A 23,090-nucleotide genomic window follows, 5' to 3' on the forward strand; every position below is an offset into this window, starting at 1 on the left:
CATTATGTTAAATTGTAAAATAGTATGTCATGCAGTTAACAATCCTGCATTGATCTACTGTGGTTTCATTTTTTTTCGTCAACATACAGTTGTGTGGATCCATAAAATGGGGCATGTTCATTGGAGCATTAAATTACTTATGTTGTGTTTTTTTTTGCCAATAACGTCTGTCACTTCTAGCAACAGGATTTTGCAACAAGTCACATTGTTTGTTGTGAGGTGAATAAGCATTTATTATCTATACAGGTGCAACAACATTATGGAGTGCAATTTTTCTTGTTGTTCTGAACTAAACAGTTTTAGATCTATATTTATTGAATGAAATACATGTACAACTTTTGTCCACTCTCTGAAAACATAATTGCTTATTTTTAACTTATAAAGAAAGGAAATTTTACACATGTTTTACTAGTTACTGCTGGTAATAGTGGCTCATCTTTACCCATGCCAATTTATAATCCCGACTCGTTGAAACAAAAGTCTTTCCCTTAGATGAACATATGGACATATGTTTTGTTTTATTTTGTATGCCTCCCTTTCGAGAAATTTAAGATTATTTACCTCAAATGACCACTATGAAGAGACTCGGTGTTGTGTTCATCACCCGTCTCATTACCTCATAGGTCAAGGTCACACTGAGAGGTCAAAAGTCAACTTTGACCATATATAGCTTGTTCATTTTTCAGATAATAGTGGAATGAGGGGTCATCTGTGCACTGTGGACACATGTCTTGTTTTAATTATCAGAGATTGTCTCGGATATATACTCTCATGTATTGTGTCTTTTACTGCCACCATGTTTTTGATGTCATGTCTTCAATGCCTCATTATAAATTTTGTCTCCATCTCATTGATAGGAATATATTGCAACAATACTACATGTACCCCGGTATGTTTTCCATGGACATGATACAAGACTTAAGATAAAATAACTTTGTAAGCCATTTTTTATTATCCAATTATATAGTGTTTTAGTGCTTTTGTTTGATAATCTTAAATTTTATAGAAATTCTTGTATTGCTTTAATCAATGATATACATGTACATTGTATTTTATTAATTTGCAAAGCTCGTGGCCAAAGTTACTTACATTATATGGCTTACACAGTTAGTTTGGAATTTGTTTTTGTTTTACATGTATATACTAAAAATTGTCAGAATTTGTAATGAAACTCCCAAAATGTTTTGCATGTCTTTTGTAAAAAAAAGTTAAAACTGATTAATGACCTAAAATAATTATTCTGTGATCATAATATTTTTTGAAAACCACCATCTTTTAGCATCAGAGAAATCATACTATGATGCTCTTGTATGTACAGATAAAGTCAAGAAATGTTTAGCAAGCAGTAATTCCAAAATAATATATCAGGACATGATATATAATCACATGTTTCTTACTGTAAGGTCACATAAACTTCAATCAAAACTATCTCATTCCATTAGTACATGACGTACATTCCAAAGCAAGTTTTCAACTATAGTGTCTTTGGGTTTCTGATTTCTTTGTTATCTTATTACCTTTAGTTGTTAAAAGTGGTCATATGATATTTGAGGAATGTTCAAATGATGACTGCTTAGTTGTATAGAAATTTGTATAATGTTGGTTTTACTTATTTACTACTAACTGAATTTTACAGATGTTTTATCTAAGATTCTTGTACAGTTGCTGACATTAATGGTAGACTTTGAAATGGTCGTTGCAAAAAATGATATTATATAATCTGGCCACGGTGTAAGACATATACTTGTTAATTGGCATAGAATGTACATGTGCCTTTATTTTAGCTGTCAATGGAAAGATATGATGGTGAAGGTTCCTAATTTATATGAAAAATAAACAATTACCAATTAGTGGTTCATATTTAAATATATTTTTGTCTAAGACATTGCAAGTTTTTCTCAACCATAGAATACATATGATATTCTTCTAAAGTTCCTGTACTTTCACAGTCACTTTACCATTACATTGTTAAATTGTTATGTTAATTCATTGACCCTTGTTATTGATGTAAGACATGTGTCCATGTAAGTCAACACTCTCTCTGCTGTTACAGGATATACTTCAACATAAAATTCACTTGTCATAGAATGAAATTCCAGTGATAAGTAGTTGTAAAAATTATTTCATACTTATTTCTCACATTTGTTTGTATAGAAGATATGTTTCAAGCATGTTTTTTCACCTATTGTCCAGCAAAGAAAAAATCCATTTGCACCAAATTGATTGTTATTTGATCTTATTTGATGTTTTTCTTTTAATGAGTCAATTACTTGCATTTGGATAATTGTTTGTTTCTGTTCTAAATATATTTATAACATAGTCATTTTTTTGTTGCAATTGGCGCGTCTTGCATGTTTTTTACCTTATAATCACCTAGGCAGTTTAATGATTTCCCTAACATCAAGTTTAAATGAATGCAATGTACATGTATTTGCAAATAAATTTTAATGTGGGTTCTTAGGACAATGTTTCTGGTTTGAAATTAATGACATTGGACAACTGTATAGCATAATTAAAATATGATGATTTACTGTTGATTATTTATCAGATGTTTTGTTAAGACTTTTTGATACAATGAAATCATCTTTACATAAGTGATTCCTTCTTCTAGCTTAGTACATTGTAATTATGTGAAACAAGTTTTAAAATTTTGGGTTTTACATTTGTTGGCTTTTTAAATAGAAGCATTTATTGTCAGTTCTACCAGTATATATAAATATTTTTGTGAAATAAAAAAAGTATGCATAATCGAATGCGTTCATTTTCAATAATATTTTATAACATGCATAAATCTTTTGTGTAAGTATGTTGAACCTGTAACGAAAAAACAAATTGTGAATTTTAAGTCACACATTTAAGCTAAATTTTACATTGTCAATGCATTTTTTCTTCATGTTTTTTAAAAGTATGTTAAGATACATTGTACAATTACATTGAAATTAATATTGCAACTTGTACTCATTTATAAAAGAGTCCACGTATGCATGTTTGTAAGTAAATAGTAGCTAAGGCATAACAAGTATCAGATGTGCAAACACTGTGAAAATAATAAACAATCACTTTTATTACAGATACATAATTCACCAGCAGCAAATAACAAGAAATGTGTCTGCCAGACACAGGTGCCCCAACATTTTGTGTTTGTCTGAAAACTGCACTTTTTTTGGAATAATACTGAATCAAATATGAAGGTGCAAGTTCACACGCTGGTTAATATGTTTGTAAAATTTCAGCCCTGTAGCAGCAAAACTTTTTTGTTGCATGCAAAACAAGTGAAAGAAGGGTGTGCGTTTTTTGGCCTAAAAAGGGGCCATAACTTTGTTTGTTTTAAAAATATCCTAACTAAAAAATGGAGGTGTGCATGTTGTCATGCTGTATTATTTGTTCATAATGTTTTAACACTTGAGCAGCAATTCTTTTTAAGTTACAGCAGACACAAGTTAAAAAATCTGTAAGTTTTTTTAAAATAAAAATGGGCCACAACTCTGGTTGTAAGAAAAAATCTGAAACAACATATAGTGATATCCAGGCTCACATGCTAATAAATAATATGTTTTTAAAGTTTCAGCTCTCACGCAGGAATACTTTTTTAAGTTACACGTGACCAGTGTTAAAAAGTGGATTTTGTTTCTAATTAGGGAAAAAGAAAACTATAAATATTGTTAAGCTTTCTACATATATTGAGGGTGTTCTGCTTGTTGAAACCATGGCCTTTACCAAGCCCTCTCAAAGACTTGCCAGCAGCTGTAAGACCGGGAAGTTCTCTATGCTTGTGAACTGGCTTGCAGATCCATTGAATACACTTGTGGAATGGATCAACCATGATAACGCTCATTGGGTCATTGTCGACCTGAAATGGCTTGAAGTCATCCGGGGTGACTAGAAGCCGATTCTTGTCACCCTTGGGTGACTTCAAGCGGATTCATGTCACCCTGGGGTGACTTTAAGTCGAACAGGTTACTACAATCAGCTTGAAGCACCCCAGGGTGACATGAATCGGCTTCTAGTCACCTCCGGGTGACTTCAAGCCATTTCAGGTCGACAATGACCCAATGAGTAGCGAATTGGGCCATTGTCGACCTGAAATGGCGTGAAGTCACGGGTGGGTGACTAGAAGCCGATTCTTGTAACCCTAAGGGGACTTCAAGCCAATTCATGTCACCCTGAGGTGACTTCAAGCCGACCGGGTGACTAGAATTGGCTTGAAGTCACCCCAGGGTGACTTTAAGCGGATTCATGTCACCCTGGGGTGACTTTAAGTCCAACAGGTGAATACAATCAGCTTGAAGTCACCCCAGGGTGACATGAATCGGCTTCTAGTCACCTCCGGGTGACTTCAAGCCATTTCAGTTCGACAATGACCCAATGAGTGTAGCGCATTGGGCCATTGTCAACCTGAAATGGTGTGAAGTCACGGGTGGGTGACTAGAAGCCGATTCTTGTAACCCTAAGGGGACTTCAAGCCAATTCATGTCACCCTGAGGTGACTTCAAGCCGACCGGGTGACTAGAATTGGCTTGAAGTCACCCCAGGGTGACATGAATCGGCTTCTAGTCATCCCCCGGGTGACTTCAAGCCATTTCAGGTCGACAGTGACCCAATGAGCCATAATAACTTCAAAGAACTTGTAGGTGGCATCTTAGACAACCTAGCAAGAGCTGAAAACACTGAGAGCTTTACACCTGCGTGTGTAAAGAACTACATATATTTTCAGGATTTAAAAATACCCTGGAAAACCCAAAATCATCTTAAAGTTTCTTAACACAGGACAACCAGTAAGAGTTACCTAGTTTACAATCTTCTAAGATACAAAGTTAAAATAATTATATTATCGCTTTTCATAATCTTACACCAATACGATATGATTCTTGTATACCTGGAAAATTAATATATCAAGGTTATTGCCCTTAGTCGCCTTATGTACATATGAAGTTGATTTCCTTACATTAAATATAGATTTACAAAATTTTGATGCACATGTTCAATATCATGAGACTTTTTTATACACCAAACTCCTGACGCATAATTAAGTGTAGAACCTACAAAAGCAACAAACAATTCACAACAGAACCATTCACAACACGTCTTTGGACTTTAAAAACATTATATAACATAATATTCAAAGCTTTTAAAGATTTACCATTAACGAATTCATTTGTAGCAAAATTCCCAGTATATTTCAAAACACAGCCTAGATAATTAAATTGAACAACAATTTGTATTGGTTCATTTGTTAACAAAGATTAGATGTCCTCACGTAGAGCACCATGTTTTCTGAAAACCATATTACTTGTTTTTCAACTGCTGACTTCTAAACTCCACATATTGCAAAAAAGTCCTTTAAAAAATTGAGACACAGAAGGACATACGGGCAAGGGAGACTTCTCTGCCCCCTTATTATCAGCATGAAAAACAGTGAGGGGGCTAAGGGGGGGATGACACCGAGTAGGACTTGCACATTTATACAGTAGCAAGTTGTTTGTTTTGTTATCCAGTTTCTTGTTTATGGTATATTTGTGTAATGAAGTGGCATTCAAGGCAATTGTGAACTTTTTCAATTGCAAGTTTTTGTACTGGTGAATGTAATCTAAGAATCCCATAATAGAAAAATAATTTGACACATTATGCTTCATTTTTGTTTAACTTTTTTTTAGCCATATGCAATAATATTAAAGTCAGCTTTTAATTCCTGTGCATTGAGAAAACTGCTAGTGCCAGTGCACACAATTTCATAATATTATCTCTAAGGGTGTGAAATACAGTTAAAATAGATGTGTCCAAAACATGTCAATTCTCAACTTTGTGACTGTGCTCAGTGCACATGGGACACTTTTTTCAATAAGATACAAATGTACCGCAAACAATTGTTTAGTAGTTTATTATTTTTAGCTTTATACAACTAGTTATGCATTTACATGTGCACGGGTTTCATTTAGGCATGGGATAAACAAAATCAAGTACAGTGGGTTTTTTTCGTTAAAAATCGGGTTCGGTATTCAGCCCCATTCCCAAAAATTATATATTTTTTAGAAAACAGCAACAACACCTATAAGCCAATTTTAGTCAAAACTCAGTGAATTTTCCTAATTCAAAGAGACCCGGCCCCATTCTCAAAATGGTGAAAAAAACACTGAAAAACAATACCCTACTCCTCATAGGCGATCCAAGGGGGGCGGACGCTGCATACGCCCCCCCCCCCCCCCAAAAAAAAAATCGCCAAAGTATAGTCAATTTATTTGAAATTTCACACTTAACTAGATCTAAATCACCTATTTAAACTCATTTTTCTTCTATTGTGTACACAACATTTCCCAGACAATCGCTAAATGTTTACAAAAATTGTTTTCATGATCTACCCATCCATGCTGTATTTGCCACTAGCTTGATAACCATCAGTGTGTTCTTCTTTATAGCATTTCTACCGGCTATATCCATCCATATTACGTATAAACTATGCACTGTTTTGGCATTATAAGAAGGTACTTTGATGAAAGTACATAAGGCGTGACATGCTCGAGAAGTGGTTGTCAAAGCCTTCAAAATCACTAAAATCGTGGAGCTTCCAGGGGGGGCTTCACCCCTGGACTCCTAGCAAGGCTTTGCCCTGCTCCCACCAGGGTTGCTAGCGGCGCCCTGGATCCCTAGCAAACCTTTCAATATCCTGCCCCCCCCCCTAACTAGAAAGCCTGGAACCACCCCTGCTCCTTGTTAATTATTATAAGCCTTTGCCTTTTTAGGCAGCACCTGTTAACAGTTCATAGTAATTGTATACGTTTTTAATGGTTGTCGCAGAGTTATCATAAAATGCCATTTTATTTATGCACCTAATTTGCAAAACATATTTAAAACCTTTTAGTGTACAATCTTTACCTTGGATTACCAGAGAAATCAAAACATTAGTAAAACATAGAAATAAAACTCACGCAAATTAAAAAAAAAACTGGAAATATCAGACTGAAGAAAAAGTGGAAAATTGTTAAGAAAACAAGTCAAAACTGAAGTTCAAGATGCTCATGACAATTATGTGAATAATTTAATTGGTGAAATTAAAAAAGACTAAGCCTTTTTGGAAATACATATACTGTCAAAAATCCGACAAACAGGGTATACCCCCATTAACAACAAAATGTGGCTCTACTGTAGAATCAGATTTAGATAAAGCTAAAGTTTTAAATGAACAATTCACCAGTGTCTTTACGCACACCAAATATACATCAGTTCCTTATGAAACACCTTTATATGAAAAAATGGACTTAATAAATATTACTGAAAAAGGAGTAGAAAAATTGCTTCAAGGCTTAAATACAACAAGGCCATGGGTCCTGATAGTATAAACATCCAAAAGTATTAAAAGAACTTGCAACTAGTATAGACCGTTCCATAATCGATAAATTGACCGCCGCCATATTGTCAGTCACGTGACTGTCCGCCATTACACTGCTGCTAACTTGTGCGAGTCTGCGATTCCAAAAGCCAAAGACGTAGAGAATACCCGCTTCACCGTTGTCGGATAAATAAATTACTAAATGAATTAATGTGAGGCGATTATGACATATTTGTTGTTTAAATGATTGTTTGAAGTTGAGATTGATTGTTACAAATAAAATGTTTAAAATGCTTTCGTGTATTTGTTTTTGTTTATCTGTAATCAAGTGGTAATCATCGGCGAAAATTTGCTGGTTCAGTCGCTCATACTATGTCTTTGATTAGACTTGTTACTTTTAACGTTTTACAAACAATTCACGCATGTATTGTTGTGTTGATTTTAATAGCCGCAACATCAAGCAGATTATATTTTAATTAATATTTATAAAAGATTCTCGCGCAATTAATTACCGCTAATTGTTTGTAATTGATCTCATTTGGTAAAAATCTACATTCCAAAATCATTACATATTATATTAAGTATGATATTATTGATACGCCTTCCATTATTTTTCTTTTTCTAACTGATATCAGAGATAAAAAATTGTGGTTTGGATTTTTATTTATTTTTTTAGATGAAATTTTGTCACGTTAAAAATCGAGCTTTTTATCATGAGAGAGTGATATTGATCTTGACGACCTTTTATGTGATTATTCGGAAGATGAAGAGAATGCGATCTATGTGATATATCTATATTTTCATCTTTGAATCATTTAACAGCTATAAAGCTAAAAATACTAAAAATTGTATTAAATTGTATTTTATAGGTCTTTGAAGTAACGCAAAACATATGGATAACGACACCAAATGTTTAGTCAATTAATCCACACAAAAAACTCCGATAACAAAACACCTAAATAATATTTCAAAAATATATTATTAAGCGCCAAACGAATTTATTAATACATTTATTTGCAACTTTAAAAACGCGGCATAAGCAACAAATTAAAGATTATCTGAAGACTGAAAGGCCGACAAGTTGACACAATAAAGAGCTCTATGTTTAAGCCGTAATATTTTTTTTGCAGAAAAGCTTCAATAAATTACAATAGTAATACATCTAATTATAAAAATATAATTATCAATGGCATGAGGACGCTAGTGTGATAAATAAATGAGTGTTAGAAAGTGTAAGGAGTGCTTTGAAAATAAACATACTACAAAGCCATAATAAAAGCAAAGGACATGACAGTATTTACATGTAATTTTAATTTGATGGGTTTGTACAAAGAATGACGCTATTGAGGAATATTAACATACAACTGAAAAAACACAACTTCATATGATGCAAATTGAACTGTGTACTGATGTATATTGAAAACTCGTTACTAGTGAGTATGAGTGACACATATCTAACATTTTAACACACATATATTTATATACATATATTTTTTTTAAATATTTTTTACCTCTGTTTGGTGTCAAATGTAATTTATTGTTTTATGATATCGTTCGTGCATTGCCATTACATCAAATATTCATACGGAATGACGTAGTTTTAATTAACCGATACCCGCTAAATACGTTAAATGTTTTATTTTTATATTTTTTTAAATACTTTATTTTTTCATAAATTAAACGGGCTAGTATCTTTACGGTGTACAATTTCTGATATTCTATATTGGACATAACTTTTAATTTGTAAAATATGTAAAATATGTAACATATCTTATTTACGCAACTGTTAAGTATGTCGGAGGTAAATTATCTTACCAAATGACTGCTTAATACTACCAGGAAGATGAGACATGGTGGCATCATCAATTGTGTTTAATGACCAGATTGTCATCTGCCACCCAGTGTGGTTTATGACACCATGTGGTTAGTTAAGTCTGGACAATATCTGATCAAAACGAGATAATCGGATTATGCAGAACAAAGGGGCAATTAAACACTGGAATGCAAAGGCATACACGATTTAAAGATTGATGCAAATAATCAAATGAAAAATATTGCATTTAATTTAATTAAATGCTTTTTTTTAATGTGTCAATGTGTTAGTTTTCCAAGACAACCAAGACCATGTAATGACGGCCTTAGAATTTAGAAAGAAATTCATCCGTTGAATAATCGGTGCTCTCTTATATATGTTACCGATTGTAAAGCAGCAGTGTAATGGCGGACGCGGAGAATTCAGGGGAGATAATTATGTAATGACTAAATTATGAAACGGTCTATATCAAGCGTTTTAGCGCATCTCTTCCAACATCAGTAAACATTGGTACTATTCCGGAGGATTGGAAAACAGCAAATATTTGTCCGTTATACAAGATAGATGACAGATCAAAACCTAGTAATTATAGACCTGTGTCGTTGACTTGCATATGTTGCAAACTTCTAGAGCACATCATCTGTTCCAACTTAATGCAACATTTTGATAACAACTCTATTCTGAACAAAAATCAACATGCTTTTCGTAAAAATCACAGTTGTGAAACCCAACTTGTAACAGTCATTAATGACTGGGCAACATCTATAGATAAATCCAAACAAGTGGACATTTTTATACTAGACTTCGGAAAAGCGTTCGACTGCGTGCCTCATGAATTATTAAAAACTAAACTACACAATTATGGAGTTCCCGTAAACATTCTACAATGGATAGACTCATTTTTAGTAAACCGTAAGCAATGCGTTGTAGTTAATGGCGCCAGATCAGAATCATCAATTGTTAAATCCGGAGTACCGCAGGGAACTGTGTTAGGCCCTATCCTATTTTTGGTGCATATTAATGACATCTCTAATGGACATAACTTCGAATATTAGACTTTTTGCCGACGATTGTGTTTGCTATAGGGAAATTAATAATTTTGAAGACTGCTTAAATCTACAATCGGACATTAATAAACTTGGTAATTGGGCCACTTCTTGGGGTATGAGATTCCAACCCAGTAAATGCAACATGATGACTCTTTCACGTAAAAAGAAGAAAATTAATTTTGACTACACATTGAAAAATACTCGTCTAGACTTCTTATCTTGTATTAAATATCTTGGAGTGAATATCACATGTGATCTGAATTGGAGCAAACATATAAATGAAGTCTGCAACAAATCGTACAGAACGTTAGGTCTTCTCAAAAGAAATTTATCCATGTGTCCTCAAGACATAAAACTTCAGGCATACAAAGGCCTAACCGCCCAGTGTTAGAATATGCCAGCGCGGCCTGGGATCCGCATCAAATATATTTACAAGAAAAACTTGAAAGCGTACAAAAGCGTTCAGCTAGATTCATCATTTCTAATTATCGGGACTATGAACCAGGATCCATGACTAAAATTTTAAAAGAATTAGAGCTTCAATCTTTGAAAGAAAGAAGAAAACAAAATAGACTTATATTACTATGTAAAGGACTTAATTCACGTACAAATTTACCATTGGATCAACTCCATCGACCTATTCGTTTTACCAAAAACATGCATAATGAACATTTTAACAGAATTTCGACAATGACAAACGTACTGAAGTTCAGTTTCATCCCAAACACAATATGTGACTGGAACTCTCTTCCTCCGGACTTGATTCGCAAATATCAAACAGCTACTAACGATCCTGTTTAGTTTATAAACCAAATTAGAGGGGGGCTCGAAAACTAAGTATGTTTCACAGCTACTTGACGCACGCGCGGTGAGTAAACGTTTTTCAATGTTTAAGAAATAATATTTTTCTATCATGGTTTGTTTAAGAAATAATATTTTTCTATCATGGTTTGTTGTCGAATAACCCACAGTAAGGAGTATAGATGCGTAGGAATTAAATCACGAGTGCGAAGCGCGAGTGATTTGATAACACGCATCTATACAACTTACTGTGGGTTATTCGACAACTAACCATCATAGAACAATATTATTTCGATTCTAACACGATTCTAATTGATTTTGTTCAAGTTTTAGGACGTGAACTATATTTTTCAATACTCCGCCCTTCTTAGTACAAAGTTCACTATTTAGTGACGTCATTGAATTGTACAAACATATGACGTCATTTTCATTCATAAATATTTTGCAAATGACGTCACTTTCATTGAATCGTAGAAACTTAATGAGGTCAAGTTTATTGATGCTACTGAAAAGCTGACATGCTATAAATGTTTTCTGAATTACGTTTCCTAACAATTAACATTCTTCGTAGGCGTGGTTATGCCATTTATCATCAAATATAGAATTTTTTGTTTCATTACATTTATATACATGCTACATTTATTACATATCTTTTAGGGCGGGTTTTAGCACGTGCATTTTACTGCAATATTTTTTTTATTTATTCGGAACTATTTTCGAAAAATTAAGCTCCGCCCATAAGTTATTGCAAAATAACCCACACTTGATTTCCTTCTTTGTCTATAGAAAACAAGTCGCGTGCCGTGTTAGAATTCACCATAACACATCAAGATCAAGATTAAGAGGTGAAAATAAAAGACAAACTCTTTTTCATACAAGCACAAGTTTGTTCTTTTTCAAATTTTCGCGCGTGTATATCTCCAACTGGAAGAGTATTCACCAGAGAGCAAAGAGCACAATCAAGAAAACGAACAAGAAGGAGAGTAGAACTTTGTTTCCTGTCATCAGGCTCTAATTTCAATATGGCAGCGAGTGGGAATGAACGTCTTGTACTCATTGCTATGGATGGCAGTGAATATTCGGACTATGCGTTTGAATGTATGTATATTTTCATATAAATACGCCAAGTAGAGATATTATCAGGCTAGTTGTGTTAACTGTTGTGGTTATCGGATATTTATTTCGGATATTGTTTGTGGGTTTTTCGCCTTTTGACCCTCATTTTGTTATTTATTTTTTTAAATGGTACTGGTTTTGTCTGCTACCAAAAATTATTTTCTATCATATGATTGCGAATAGATGTGTAAGTATATCATGTCATTTGTATATCATTGATTGCGGTGGTGTAGTGGATGAGGTGTCCGCCTAGGGATCGGGAGCTCGTGGGTTCGCTCCCCACTCGGGGAGTGTTCTCGTTATCTCCTCCATAGACACCTAGTACTGGTTCTTCCCAGGAAACGGACTCGATAATGTCCCTGTGCTTATAATGCTCTAAAGGGCGCTTGGCAGTATAGATTTTAACGGGTTTTACTTGTTATCAAGAACAACTAGAGTTAATAGTCGTGTTTTGAAAATGAATTAAACGTATATCAGAAGTATTTATAAAGAAACAATACAGTTTCAACAAATGCGGATATGCACATTTCAATACAAAAATCTGCATCAGCCTGAAATGTTACAAACATTCTCTAATACATATCTCTGAGACTATTCATGTTAAAATCAAAAAGTTTTCATAGTAGTGTACATTTTTATATTACGGTATCCTACAATATGTTTTATTCAATTTGGTGACTTCTTAATTGATTTGATAACTAATATATTTAAAAACAAACTATATCTTATTTATTATAGAATGTGTTTATGCTTTGTAAAGATTTGGGCCTTCGTATGTACGTTGAAAAAAAGAAGTAAATACAACATCCTGCATTGCCACCACCTCCTATCATTAGCGCCATCTCCTTGCATTGGCTTTATCTGTTTTGGAAAAATTATTACGCCTGCAAGAAGCAAATATTTTTGTTCATGCATTATCTAATATATGTTGTTCGCAATCTTTTGATATGGTTGGCGATTTAATTTGTTGGAAATTTGCTTGTCACACAGGAAAAAGTCATCAAAATGTTGTTTTTTTTAATTCCACCATGCCACAACTTATAAAGGATCTCATGTTTTTAAATGGGTTGAGAATGTGTGCTTTTGTACATTTTTGTATAAATTTATCTTAGCTGAATCATACTAAATTGCCTGATTTTAAAACTAATGCAATATATGCTGAAAAAAACATATAAAACCTAATCACCCTGTAAAATGATTCATTCAATCCGGGCCTGAATGCCACCTTGGAAGTTGCATTGGCTAATTTATGAATGCATCTCAAAAAAGAGTTTGCATTCTTGATTAAGTTTAACGGCCATGCTATTATTACGTTTTGTTGCTTAATAGTGGTTCAGAGACACATGGCTAAAATCAATTATGATTTATTGTTAATCACTTTTAATATTTCAACGCTACTATCAATATTGGAACTTTTTTATGTTTCACATTTGTTTAGTTAGTAATTTGGTTGTGTACATAATACCGGCCTGTCCGTAAAAGTTTGGCCACCTGTGTTTAATTATTTTCATGATCTAAAGTATAAAACACACATTATTTTGATTATTTTTTTAACAACCAACTTGAAAACCAACCCTACTCCTAATAATAATATTTTGCAAATTAAAGAAGCATATCCCTGTAAACGTTTGCATTATATTGTCTCAAACATAACATGAAATATTTCTCACATGGGAAAAGTGTCGTCATCATCTATTGCGAAAATTATATTCATATAAGAAACAAATATATCTGATAAAATTATTATTATTTCTATCTGATAAACTTTAATTAAGGTATTTTCAATTAATTGTATAAAAACATACATTTAAAACATACAAATGACCTAAATATAAACTTATAATATATAAATTACCTCCCTTGATTAGAATATTAATAGGTTACATGTTGTAAAATTAAATATAAGTATTTACTAAAAATTGACACTAAAGTCAACTTTTTAAACAAAATGTTTTTACTTTCTTAGCTATGTTAGAAAAAATTGATAAAAACTATTAAAAATAAATATTTTTTTATGAATTTACAGTTCCCCATTTACAGTGCCTGTTTATATTTATTAAAATAGGTAGGGGGAGTAACTGGTATAATAATGTCACATATATTTTAAGTCAAAAAATTTGTTTGTGTTAACCTTTATTAATACTCTTAAAATGAGGAAATTTGTCTAAAGATATTGCTTTGTAATTGTACCTGCAGATTAAACTGAAAAGTGGCAGATTTTTAGGTACAATTGCCCTACTAAAATTGATAGTTTATATGTCATTAATTTCTGTTCATAAAAGTAACATAGACAGATCTAATTTTATTGAAATGTTCATGCTAGGTGAGTTTTGAACCCAGGATTATATATGTGAAGTTTAGTTTCAACCAGTTGCCTAAAACAAATGATTTTGTTAAAATAGTCCCAAAAGTGGCCAGAATTACATACATGACTAGTTATTGTGCGAATTAATGAAATATTGTTTATTTGAATCAATTGGGCAGACACGCTGCCGTAGCAAATGATATAATGCAAATGATATTGCCAGATATCAGAGGGTGATCAGGGACTGCCCGATTGATGTCAAGTGATGTAGATCTTGTATTTGCGGCGATTGTTTCAGATACTTTTTATTGGTCCGAATGGATGTTTCCAACCTTTGTGTAATTAGAGATCTTTGTGCATAACAAGTATCAGACGTGTACTTTTATAGCCTATTTAATCATTCCTTAAGGAAATGAATTTAATAAAATTATTCAATTATTTGTGGTGGCATAGATGTATTATTGTCATTATGATATATACAATAGTCTTTTCGAAATAAATTTTTAATGGAAATGGAATTTTTTAGCAAGTTTTGCAAAGACTGGTTATAACCAATTAGTACATTCTTAATTGTGACATGCCCCAAGTGAAATGCTAATTTGTTGTAATGCCTGTGTCATCATCAGTCCTCTTGATTTAAGCAGTCATAAATTATATTAAGATTTAATATCAACATTTTAGAATCCTGACATCAAATTAAATTCATCAGCACAGAGTTTTGTGACTTGGCATTTATGCGTTCTACATCTTGAAACATAAGTAAGTGCACAGAAGTCATACACTAGGACAATTAAACAGTTTTTGTTTGCAAACTTTTAACCTAAAATAGTAGTATGATCTGCCTGATATGGTTTATGAGTACAACTACATAATTATAAATAATCAGGCCTGTCCTGTGAAAAGAGTTACTCACCCTTGTAAATATCTAAATGACGAATATTTGTTGAAAATGATTCATGAAAAATCATGATGCTTAAAACTTCAATAAATATATCGAAATAAAACTTTTTTTTGTGGCATTTAACAATAAATACTGAAAAATTGATATGTTTTTGATATCTTCCATATTAATATGCATGTGAAATACTGTTCAGACTTGTATGGGCCACATGTAACTTGCTTTGACTTAAAAGAATGACTACATTATTATTATTCAAAGAAATGTTTACCCACTGCTAAAGTACCACAGCATTTTAATATGCTTATATGATTGAATTTAAAGAATCTTGCATTACTAGAGTTCATGCATATTTTATGAATCAGTGTCATACCCCCAAGTACCCATGGGTAAGAAAAATATACTAAAAAATACTCTGGAGTATGGCCGTGTGCCTTTAAGAGTATTTTCCATACCCGGGTCACAATTTAGTATATTTAAGAGTACCCTGGGTGCTTTTCAGTAGAATCTGAGCCACCAATGACGCAATCAAGTTACAGCACTGTAATATGTATGCTATTTTAGTCCAAGGCTAGTTTGATTGTGTTACAACTATATTCATGTTTTTACATGGAAAAGTCAATCTATTGGGTTGACTTAACAATTCCCAGGTTGACACTCCACAGTTATGTTCAATTTTATCACTGTCAATGGGGTGTGTTGTTGTATCATCTCATTCTGTTAAAAATAAACTGTTCAGTAAGTTTTAAAGGTTTGCTGATTGTTTCATGGAGATCTTCATAAATTTGCTTTTGCCATATCTACAAGTGGCTGAAGTGTGATTTTATGTTCTATCATATAAACATACTGAAAAGTCATTGTGTTTTATCATATATTATTCTTTGTATGAAAACTAGACATTAAATCTCTATATTTGTTCTTAACATCTATTCATGTTATCATCTTATCTGTTATTACATGAGAAGTTTAAAATTTCAGAAACCTTTAAAATATAGTTCATTTCCTTCACAAAAGCCAGATATGAGCACATTTCAAAAGGATTTGTTGACAGATTTTGACATTAAATTTCTCATAAAATGATGATCATTCAAAAACAAAAATGTATTTTCAGTATGAGTGTAATGTAGTTTGTGTTTTTTTTGCTCTACATATGATTTCTGAATCTGTGACACAAACTTGGAAAATTGATCATATATATGACAAACTGTGAAAAAGTACCTATAAAAAAACATTACAATGAAACTAAATATATAATTAAAAAAAATCAATCCTTTCTAAAATGAATATAAAATAATGAAATCATGCATTTGGAAAATGAAATAAACACCTATTAAATTGAATGTACCAAAAATTGTTGTACTGTATTTTAGTTTTTAGAACACTAATTTCAATTCTACATATTTTGGATGACGAAGGAAAGTTTTGATATTTTGAAGACACATACAATTTTTGTTGACAAATAATTTCCATCGTCAGGTCATGACTTTGGTTTTTCATGATTATTTGACAAATTACGAAGTCAATAACTTGTGTTTTACTGATATGCAGAAATAAGTGTCTCGGTTTCAGGGTACTGGTCGAATGTTCACAGAGAGAGTGACCGGGTGGTGCTGCTGCATGTACCAGAGTATCACACAGTTGTTCAGTCACGTAAGTTAATGAGACATGTTTTGAGAAAACGGGTCTTAATACATGTGTGTAAAGTGTCATCTCAGATAAGCCTGTGCAGTCTGCACAGGCTAATCAGGGACGACACTTTCCGCTTTTATGGTATTTTTTTTTTAAAAGAAGTCTCTTTTACACGAAAATTCAGTTAAGGCGGAAAGTGTCGTTCCTGATTAGCCTGTGCGGACTGCACAGGCTAATCTGGAATGGCACTTTACGCACATTCATAAAGCCCAGTTTTCCCAGAACGTGACTCAAATGTTGAACTAAGCGATACTGTTCAATTTGGTTTTCTAGATCTTATGTTTTGAAACCCAATCATTTCACATGTGTTATGTGACTGGCATGATGCCTCTTTGAGTTACCATGTTTATGAGTGCTGGCTTGATCCTGTTTTATTATAGATTTGTGCATCTGATATAATTTACCTGAAATGCTGCTTGCTTCGCTTACTAATCAATTATCCCAGAACTTTTAATATTTTTAGTTATCAATTACAATGCTTTCATCATCTTGTACATCATACTGTTCTCGTAGTGTAACATATGGTATTGAACAAACACATAAGCAAAGTCTTTTCATGTTGTTTAAAATTATCAGTTTAGTACACTTATACATGCAATACTTTTCTTTAATGCTATGAAAACACTTCATTGCTTCCACAATTATTGATCGCACATAATGTCACTCTCCAACAATGGTCAAGTATCGCACATAATTTGCAGATCAGGCAGAGCATTGCTTTTGCTAGATAGATAACATATTCTTTGTGAAGACATATCTTAAGTGATGAATACTTGCAAATGCATTTAGTATTCTTTTCATAGTATTTGAAAAACATGTATATTAATATTGTTTTTCTTACTTTTGTTGAGTTTCTGTTGAATTGTTTGTCTTATCCACCTGTTAATGATTATTCAGAGTCTAGAATGGTGCCAGGTAGGATTCTGTTATATTTAGGGGTTTTCTTTGCATTTCAATACCACTGCTTTTCTTTATTTCATATGGTGATAATGTCGCATGGGTGCTTGAGATTAGTCAACCTGTGGTACTGCTTATGATATCTGATACAATTATGATCTATTACTGTTATAAATGTTGATTGTACAAGTTTGAAAATTGGGGAAAAACAATTATGTGCATTGAAGTTCCAAAAATTGAAGTATTGCTCAATCTATTACCCACTCTGATAATTTCCATATGAAACATTCAAAATCAGCAACAGATTGGTATACGCAAATGTTAACAATATTGTTAATGTAATTTTTTTATGCCCCCGGTAGGGTGGCATATAGCAGTTGAACTGTCCGTCAGTATGTCAGTCTGTCCATCCGTCCGAAAAAAAACATTGGCCATAACTTTTTAAATATTGAAGATAGCAGCTTGATATTTGGCATGCATGTGTATCTCATGGAGCTGCACATTTTGAGTGGTAAAATTTCAAGGTGAACATCATCCTTCCAGGTCTAGAGATCGAAAAAAACAAATCCAAGGGAAGTAATAAGCTTTAAATGGTCTATAATTATCTGACCTGCCAAATTATATATTTTTTTAAAATAGATCAAAGTGGCGCTGTATGCTGCATTGTGTTTCTGACAAACGTGGTTCAAGGTCAAGGTCATCCTTCAAGGTCTAAGGTCAAAAATACAAATCAAAGGAAAGTAATAAGCTTTAAAGGGAGATAATTGTTCAATATTGAACATAGCAACTTGATATTTGGCATGCATGTGTATCTCATGCAGCTGCACATTAAGTGGTGAATCTACAGTCAGGGCAGTGGCTTTTAATTATTTGCTACTAAAAATAGAGAGTGGCTTTTAATTATTTGCTACTTAAAATAGAGATTTGTTAGAGACAATTATTTTCAAGGGAAGTAATTTATATAAATCTCATATATTTCCTTACCAAGAATTTAACTTCTTTTCACAGTTACTGTACAGATTTTTTATTTGGATTATTTATAACTCTAATGAATGATTTGGCAACTGTTTTTTTTAATCTTATCTATTTTTTGAAAAAAATAAATAGCTATTGTCATCACCATGGCGTCGGCGTCCGGTTAAGTTTTGCGTTTAGGTCCACTTTTCTCATAAAGTATCAATGCTATTACATTCAAACTTGGTACATTTACTTACTATCATGAGGGGACTGGGCAGGCAAAGTTAGATAACTCTGACATGCATTTTGACAGAAGTATGTGCCCTTTTTATACTCAGAAACTTGAAAATTTTGGTTAAGTCTTGTGTTTAGGTCCATTTTATTCCTAAAGTATCAAAGCTAATGCTTTCATACTTGCAACACTTACTAACTATCATAAGGGGACTGTGCAGGCAAAGTTATGTAACTCTGACTGACATTTTGACGGAATTATGGGCCCTTTATACTTAAAAAATTGAAAATTTGGTTAAGTTTTATGTTTGGTCCACTTTACCCCTAAAGTATCATAGATTTGAGTATATGGTTAAATTTTGTGTGTAGATCCACTTTATTTCTGAAGTATCAAGGCTATTGCTTTCAAACTTCAAATACTTTCATGCTATCATGAGGGTACTGTACCTGGCAAGTTGAATTTTACCTTGACCTTTGAATGACCTTGACTCTCAAGGTCAAAGTATTAAATTTTGCTAAAGTTGCCATAACTTTTTTATTTATGATTTAATTTGATTGATACTTTGACAAAACAACTCTTACCTGGCATACCACAATAGACTCCACCCAAACCATCCCCGAATCCCCCCCCCAAAACCCGAATCCCCCCCCCCCCCAAATTTTTTTTTTTCTTAAAGATCATCTAATAAATGACCACCACACCCCAACACTATACCCCCCTCCAACCCAACTCCCCCCCCCCCATTTTCTTTCTAAACATGGTTAAAATACACAAATATTTTTTTGTATTATTTTATTTTTGAAATACTGTCCAACCATCCCACCCAAGAATCCCCCCCCCCAAAAAAATTGCATTTTTGGGGGCATTTTTGGAATAAAATGTAATAAATGACAACCCCCACACTATACACCCCCCTCCACTCCACCCCTCCTTCCTTTGTGATTGAAATTGAGATAGGTCTCTTCACCTTTAAAAAGAAAAATAGATGAGCGGTATGCACCCGCTCTTGTTAAATCTCTCTTGTTAAAATGATATAATTATCATTTCTTTACTGTACTAATTTGTGAATGGTAAGGTTCATTACATTCCTCTGGACTTATGTCTATAGGTACATGATGAACTCTGGCTATGATTTCTTTGATAAACCACAGGCCGTGGTTGCAAGTGATTTCTGACTTGGTCATTTTGACTACCGGTAAGTAATAAGCTTTAAAGGGAGATGATTTCTATACCTGCCATATGATAATTAGTAATTTTAATTTCAAAGCGGCGCAGTAGGGGGCATTGTGTTTTTGACAAACACATCTCTTGTTTTATCTAAGTTTAGTAAAACATTACATTTCATTTAATGTGATATAAACAGTACAGTATCATGTATGGTATCATTGGTATGTCAATTTTAGCGAGGCTGTTTTCGGAGAAAACCCAAGCTATTGTCATAGCCAGCTCGCCGTCTGCCGTCCGCTGTCCGATGTTCGCCGTCTGCCAAAGGCGTCATGCTGAAACCTTAACATTGGCCATAACTTTTTAAATATTGAAGATAGAACCTTGATATTTGGCATGCATGTGTATCTCATGGAACCTCACATTTTGAGTTGTAAAATTTCAAGGTTAACATCATCCTTCAAGGTCTAGGGTGCAAAAAACAAAGTCAAGGGAAGTAAGGAGCTTTAAGTGGACATAGTTATCTGACCTGCCCACGTATATATTTTTAACCAGGTTTTCCGAAGGAAAAAACTGGTTATTAGATTGGCAAATGCAGGCGGGCTGGCTGGCGGGCGGGCGGAATAAGCTTGTCCGGGCCATAACTATGTCATTCATTGTCAGATTTTTAAATCATATGGCACATTTGTTCACCATCATTGAATGGTGTGTCGCGCGAAAGAATTACGTCAATATCTCCAAGGTCAAGGTCACGCTTTGAGTTCAAAGATCAAAAATGGCCATAAATGAGCTTGTCCGGGCCATAACTATGTCATTGATTGTCAGATTCTAAAATCATTTGGCACATTTGTTTACCATCATTGGACGGTGTGTCGGGCAAAAGAATTACGTCGATATCTCCAAGGTCAAGGTCATTTTTTGAGTTCAAAGGTAAAAAATGGCCATAAATGAGCTTGTCCGGGCGATAACTATGTCATTGATTGTCAGATTTTAAAATCATTTGGCACATTTGTTCACCATCATCGTAAGGTGTGTCGCGCGAAAGAATTACGTAGATATCTCCAAGGTCACCACGACTAAAAATAGATTGATTTTGAAACAAGCCCTTTATCAGACTTTTTTTATTTTGAAAACCTGGTTTTGTGACAATTTTGTCCCTTGTTGTTAAATAAATAAAAGCGGCGCAGTAGGCGGCATTGTGTTTATGACAAACACATTGTGGTAAATGGTCAAGGTCATCCTTTTTGGTCTACGGTAAAAAATACAGATTTAAGGGAAGTGATAAGCTTTAAAAAGGGCGAAAATTATTCAATATTGAACATAGCCACTTAATATATTTGGCATGCATGTGTATCTCATGGAGCTGCACATTTTGAGTGGTGAATCTACAGTCACGGTAGTTGCATTTAATTATTTGCTACTAAAAATAGAGATTTGTTACAGACAATTATTTTCAAAGGAAGTAATTTATATAATTATAAATCTCATATATATATATTTCCTTACCAAGAATTGAAGTTCTTTTCACAGTTACTGTGCAGATTTATTATTTTGATTATTTATAACCCAAATGATTGATATGTCAAAGTTTTTTTTTAAATGCTATTATTATAATTTCTTTGTTTTCATTACATACCTGTGGACTTATGTCCATCATACATGATCAGCTCTGGCTATGATCTCTTTTAAACCACAGGCCTTGGTTGTCAGTGATGTCTGACATGGTCGTCATAATTGACTGTGAGACCCCCCCCCCCCCAGTCGGATTAGACAAAATTCAAGGGAAGTAATAACTTTTAAAGGGAGGTGATTTTTATACCTGCCAAACGATAAATAGAAATTTTATTTCAATGCGGTGCAGTAGGGGCCGGGCATTGTGTTTCTGACAAACTAAACTCTTGTTGGGTCACTAGGTCAAGGTCACTGTGACCTCCAAGAAAAAAATTCTAACAAGCTTTCGCAGCCGAGCGTGGCACCCGTTATGCGTTGCTATTGTTGTTTAAGATGCCAAAAAAGTTGCAAGAGACTATCTGACTTGGTGAAAACCCGTCACTATTTACAGGCCAGACTATCCTACAAACATAATGTATTTTAAGACCAGTGGTAAATTTCACCGGTCTAAATGTGTTAAATATTTCTGTGTTTTAGTGCTCAATAGAAAACTGCATACTGTTCTTTACTGACAAATATTCGGTAAAAGCATATTATTCTCCACCTAACCACCATAAAACTAAAAATAAATATGCCTTTCTAAAGTAAATAATATTGTGCCATAAAGTCTTCCATGAAATCAGTTCAGTCCAGGCCAGATCTCAAGTATGCCTTTCTAAAGTAAATAATATTGGGCCATAAACCAAGTGCTTTCATCTGCGTTTTTGTCTGAATTATTTATACCTCTAGTTGATATGCTTTATTATGTTTGTATAATGATATATGCTTTAACCCTTTGCATGCTGGGAAATTTGTCGTCTGCTAAAATGTTGTCTGCAGAATTTCTAAAATTAGCATTTTCTTGTATTTTTTTCAAAGAATACTATCAGAATAGCAAACAGTTTGGATCCTGATGAGACGCCACGTTCTGTGGCGTCTCATCTGGATCCAAACTGTTTGCAAAGGCCTTTAAAATTCGGTTCCCGCACTGAGTTAAGGGTTAAGTAGAGTTCTGAGTAATTTATAATGGACAATACCATTTATCTGTTTGGTTAAATGCAAAATTTGCTCAGAACTTGGTTGAAATGGAAAGTTCAAACTCATTCAATAATATATATTGTAATTAAATTTCAGTGGTTTCAATGTATGTAAGGTGGAAATATTGTTGACCAATACATGTATCCCGGAAAAAACT

General features: G+C 33.4%; 1 protein-coding gene across 1 annotated transcript in view; it reads left to right on the top strand.

The window, feature by feature from the left end:
- Nucleotides 1-11,917: 11,917 nt before the first annotated feature.
- LOC127878779 (universal stress protein YxiE-like) overlaps nt 11,918-23,090 on the top strand; it is a 31,242-nt gene continuing 20,069 nt past the window's right edge. Inside the window, exons 1-2 of the mRNA XM_052425311.1 lie at nt 11,918-12,085; nt 16,876-16,956. Of these exons, the coding sequence (XP_052281271.1) occupies nt 12,010-12,085; nt 16,876-16,956 (157 nt within the window). The 5' untranslated portion in view covers nt 11,918-12,009. The remainder of the gene's footprint in view (nt 12,086-16,875; nt 16,957-23,090) is intronic.

The sequence above is a fragment of the Dreissena polymorpha genome, chromosome 1 (assembly GCF_020536995.1).
Source record: "Dreissena polymorpha isolate Duluth1 chromosome 1, UMN_Dpol_1.0, whole genome shotgun sequence".
NCBI classification, from domain to species: domain Eukaryota; kingdom Metazoa; phylum Mollusca; class Bivalvia; order Myida; family Dreissenidae; genus Dreissena; species Dreissena polymorpha.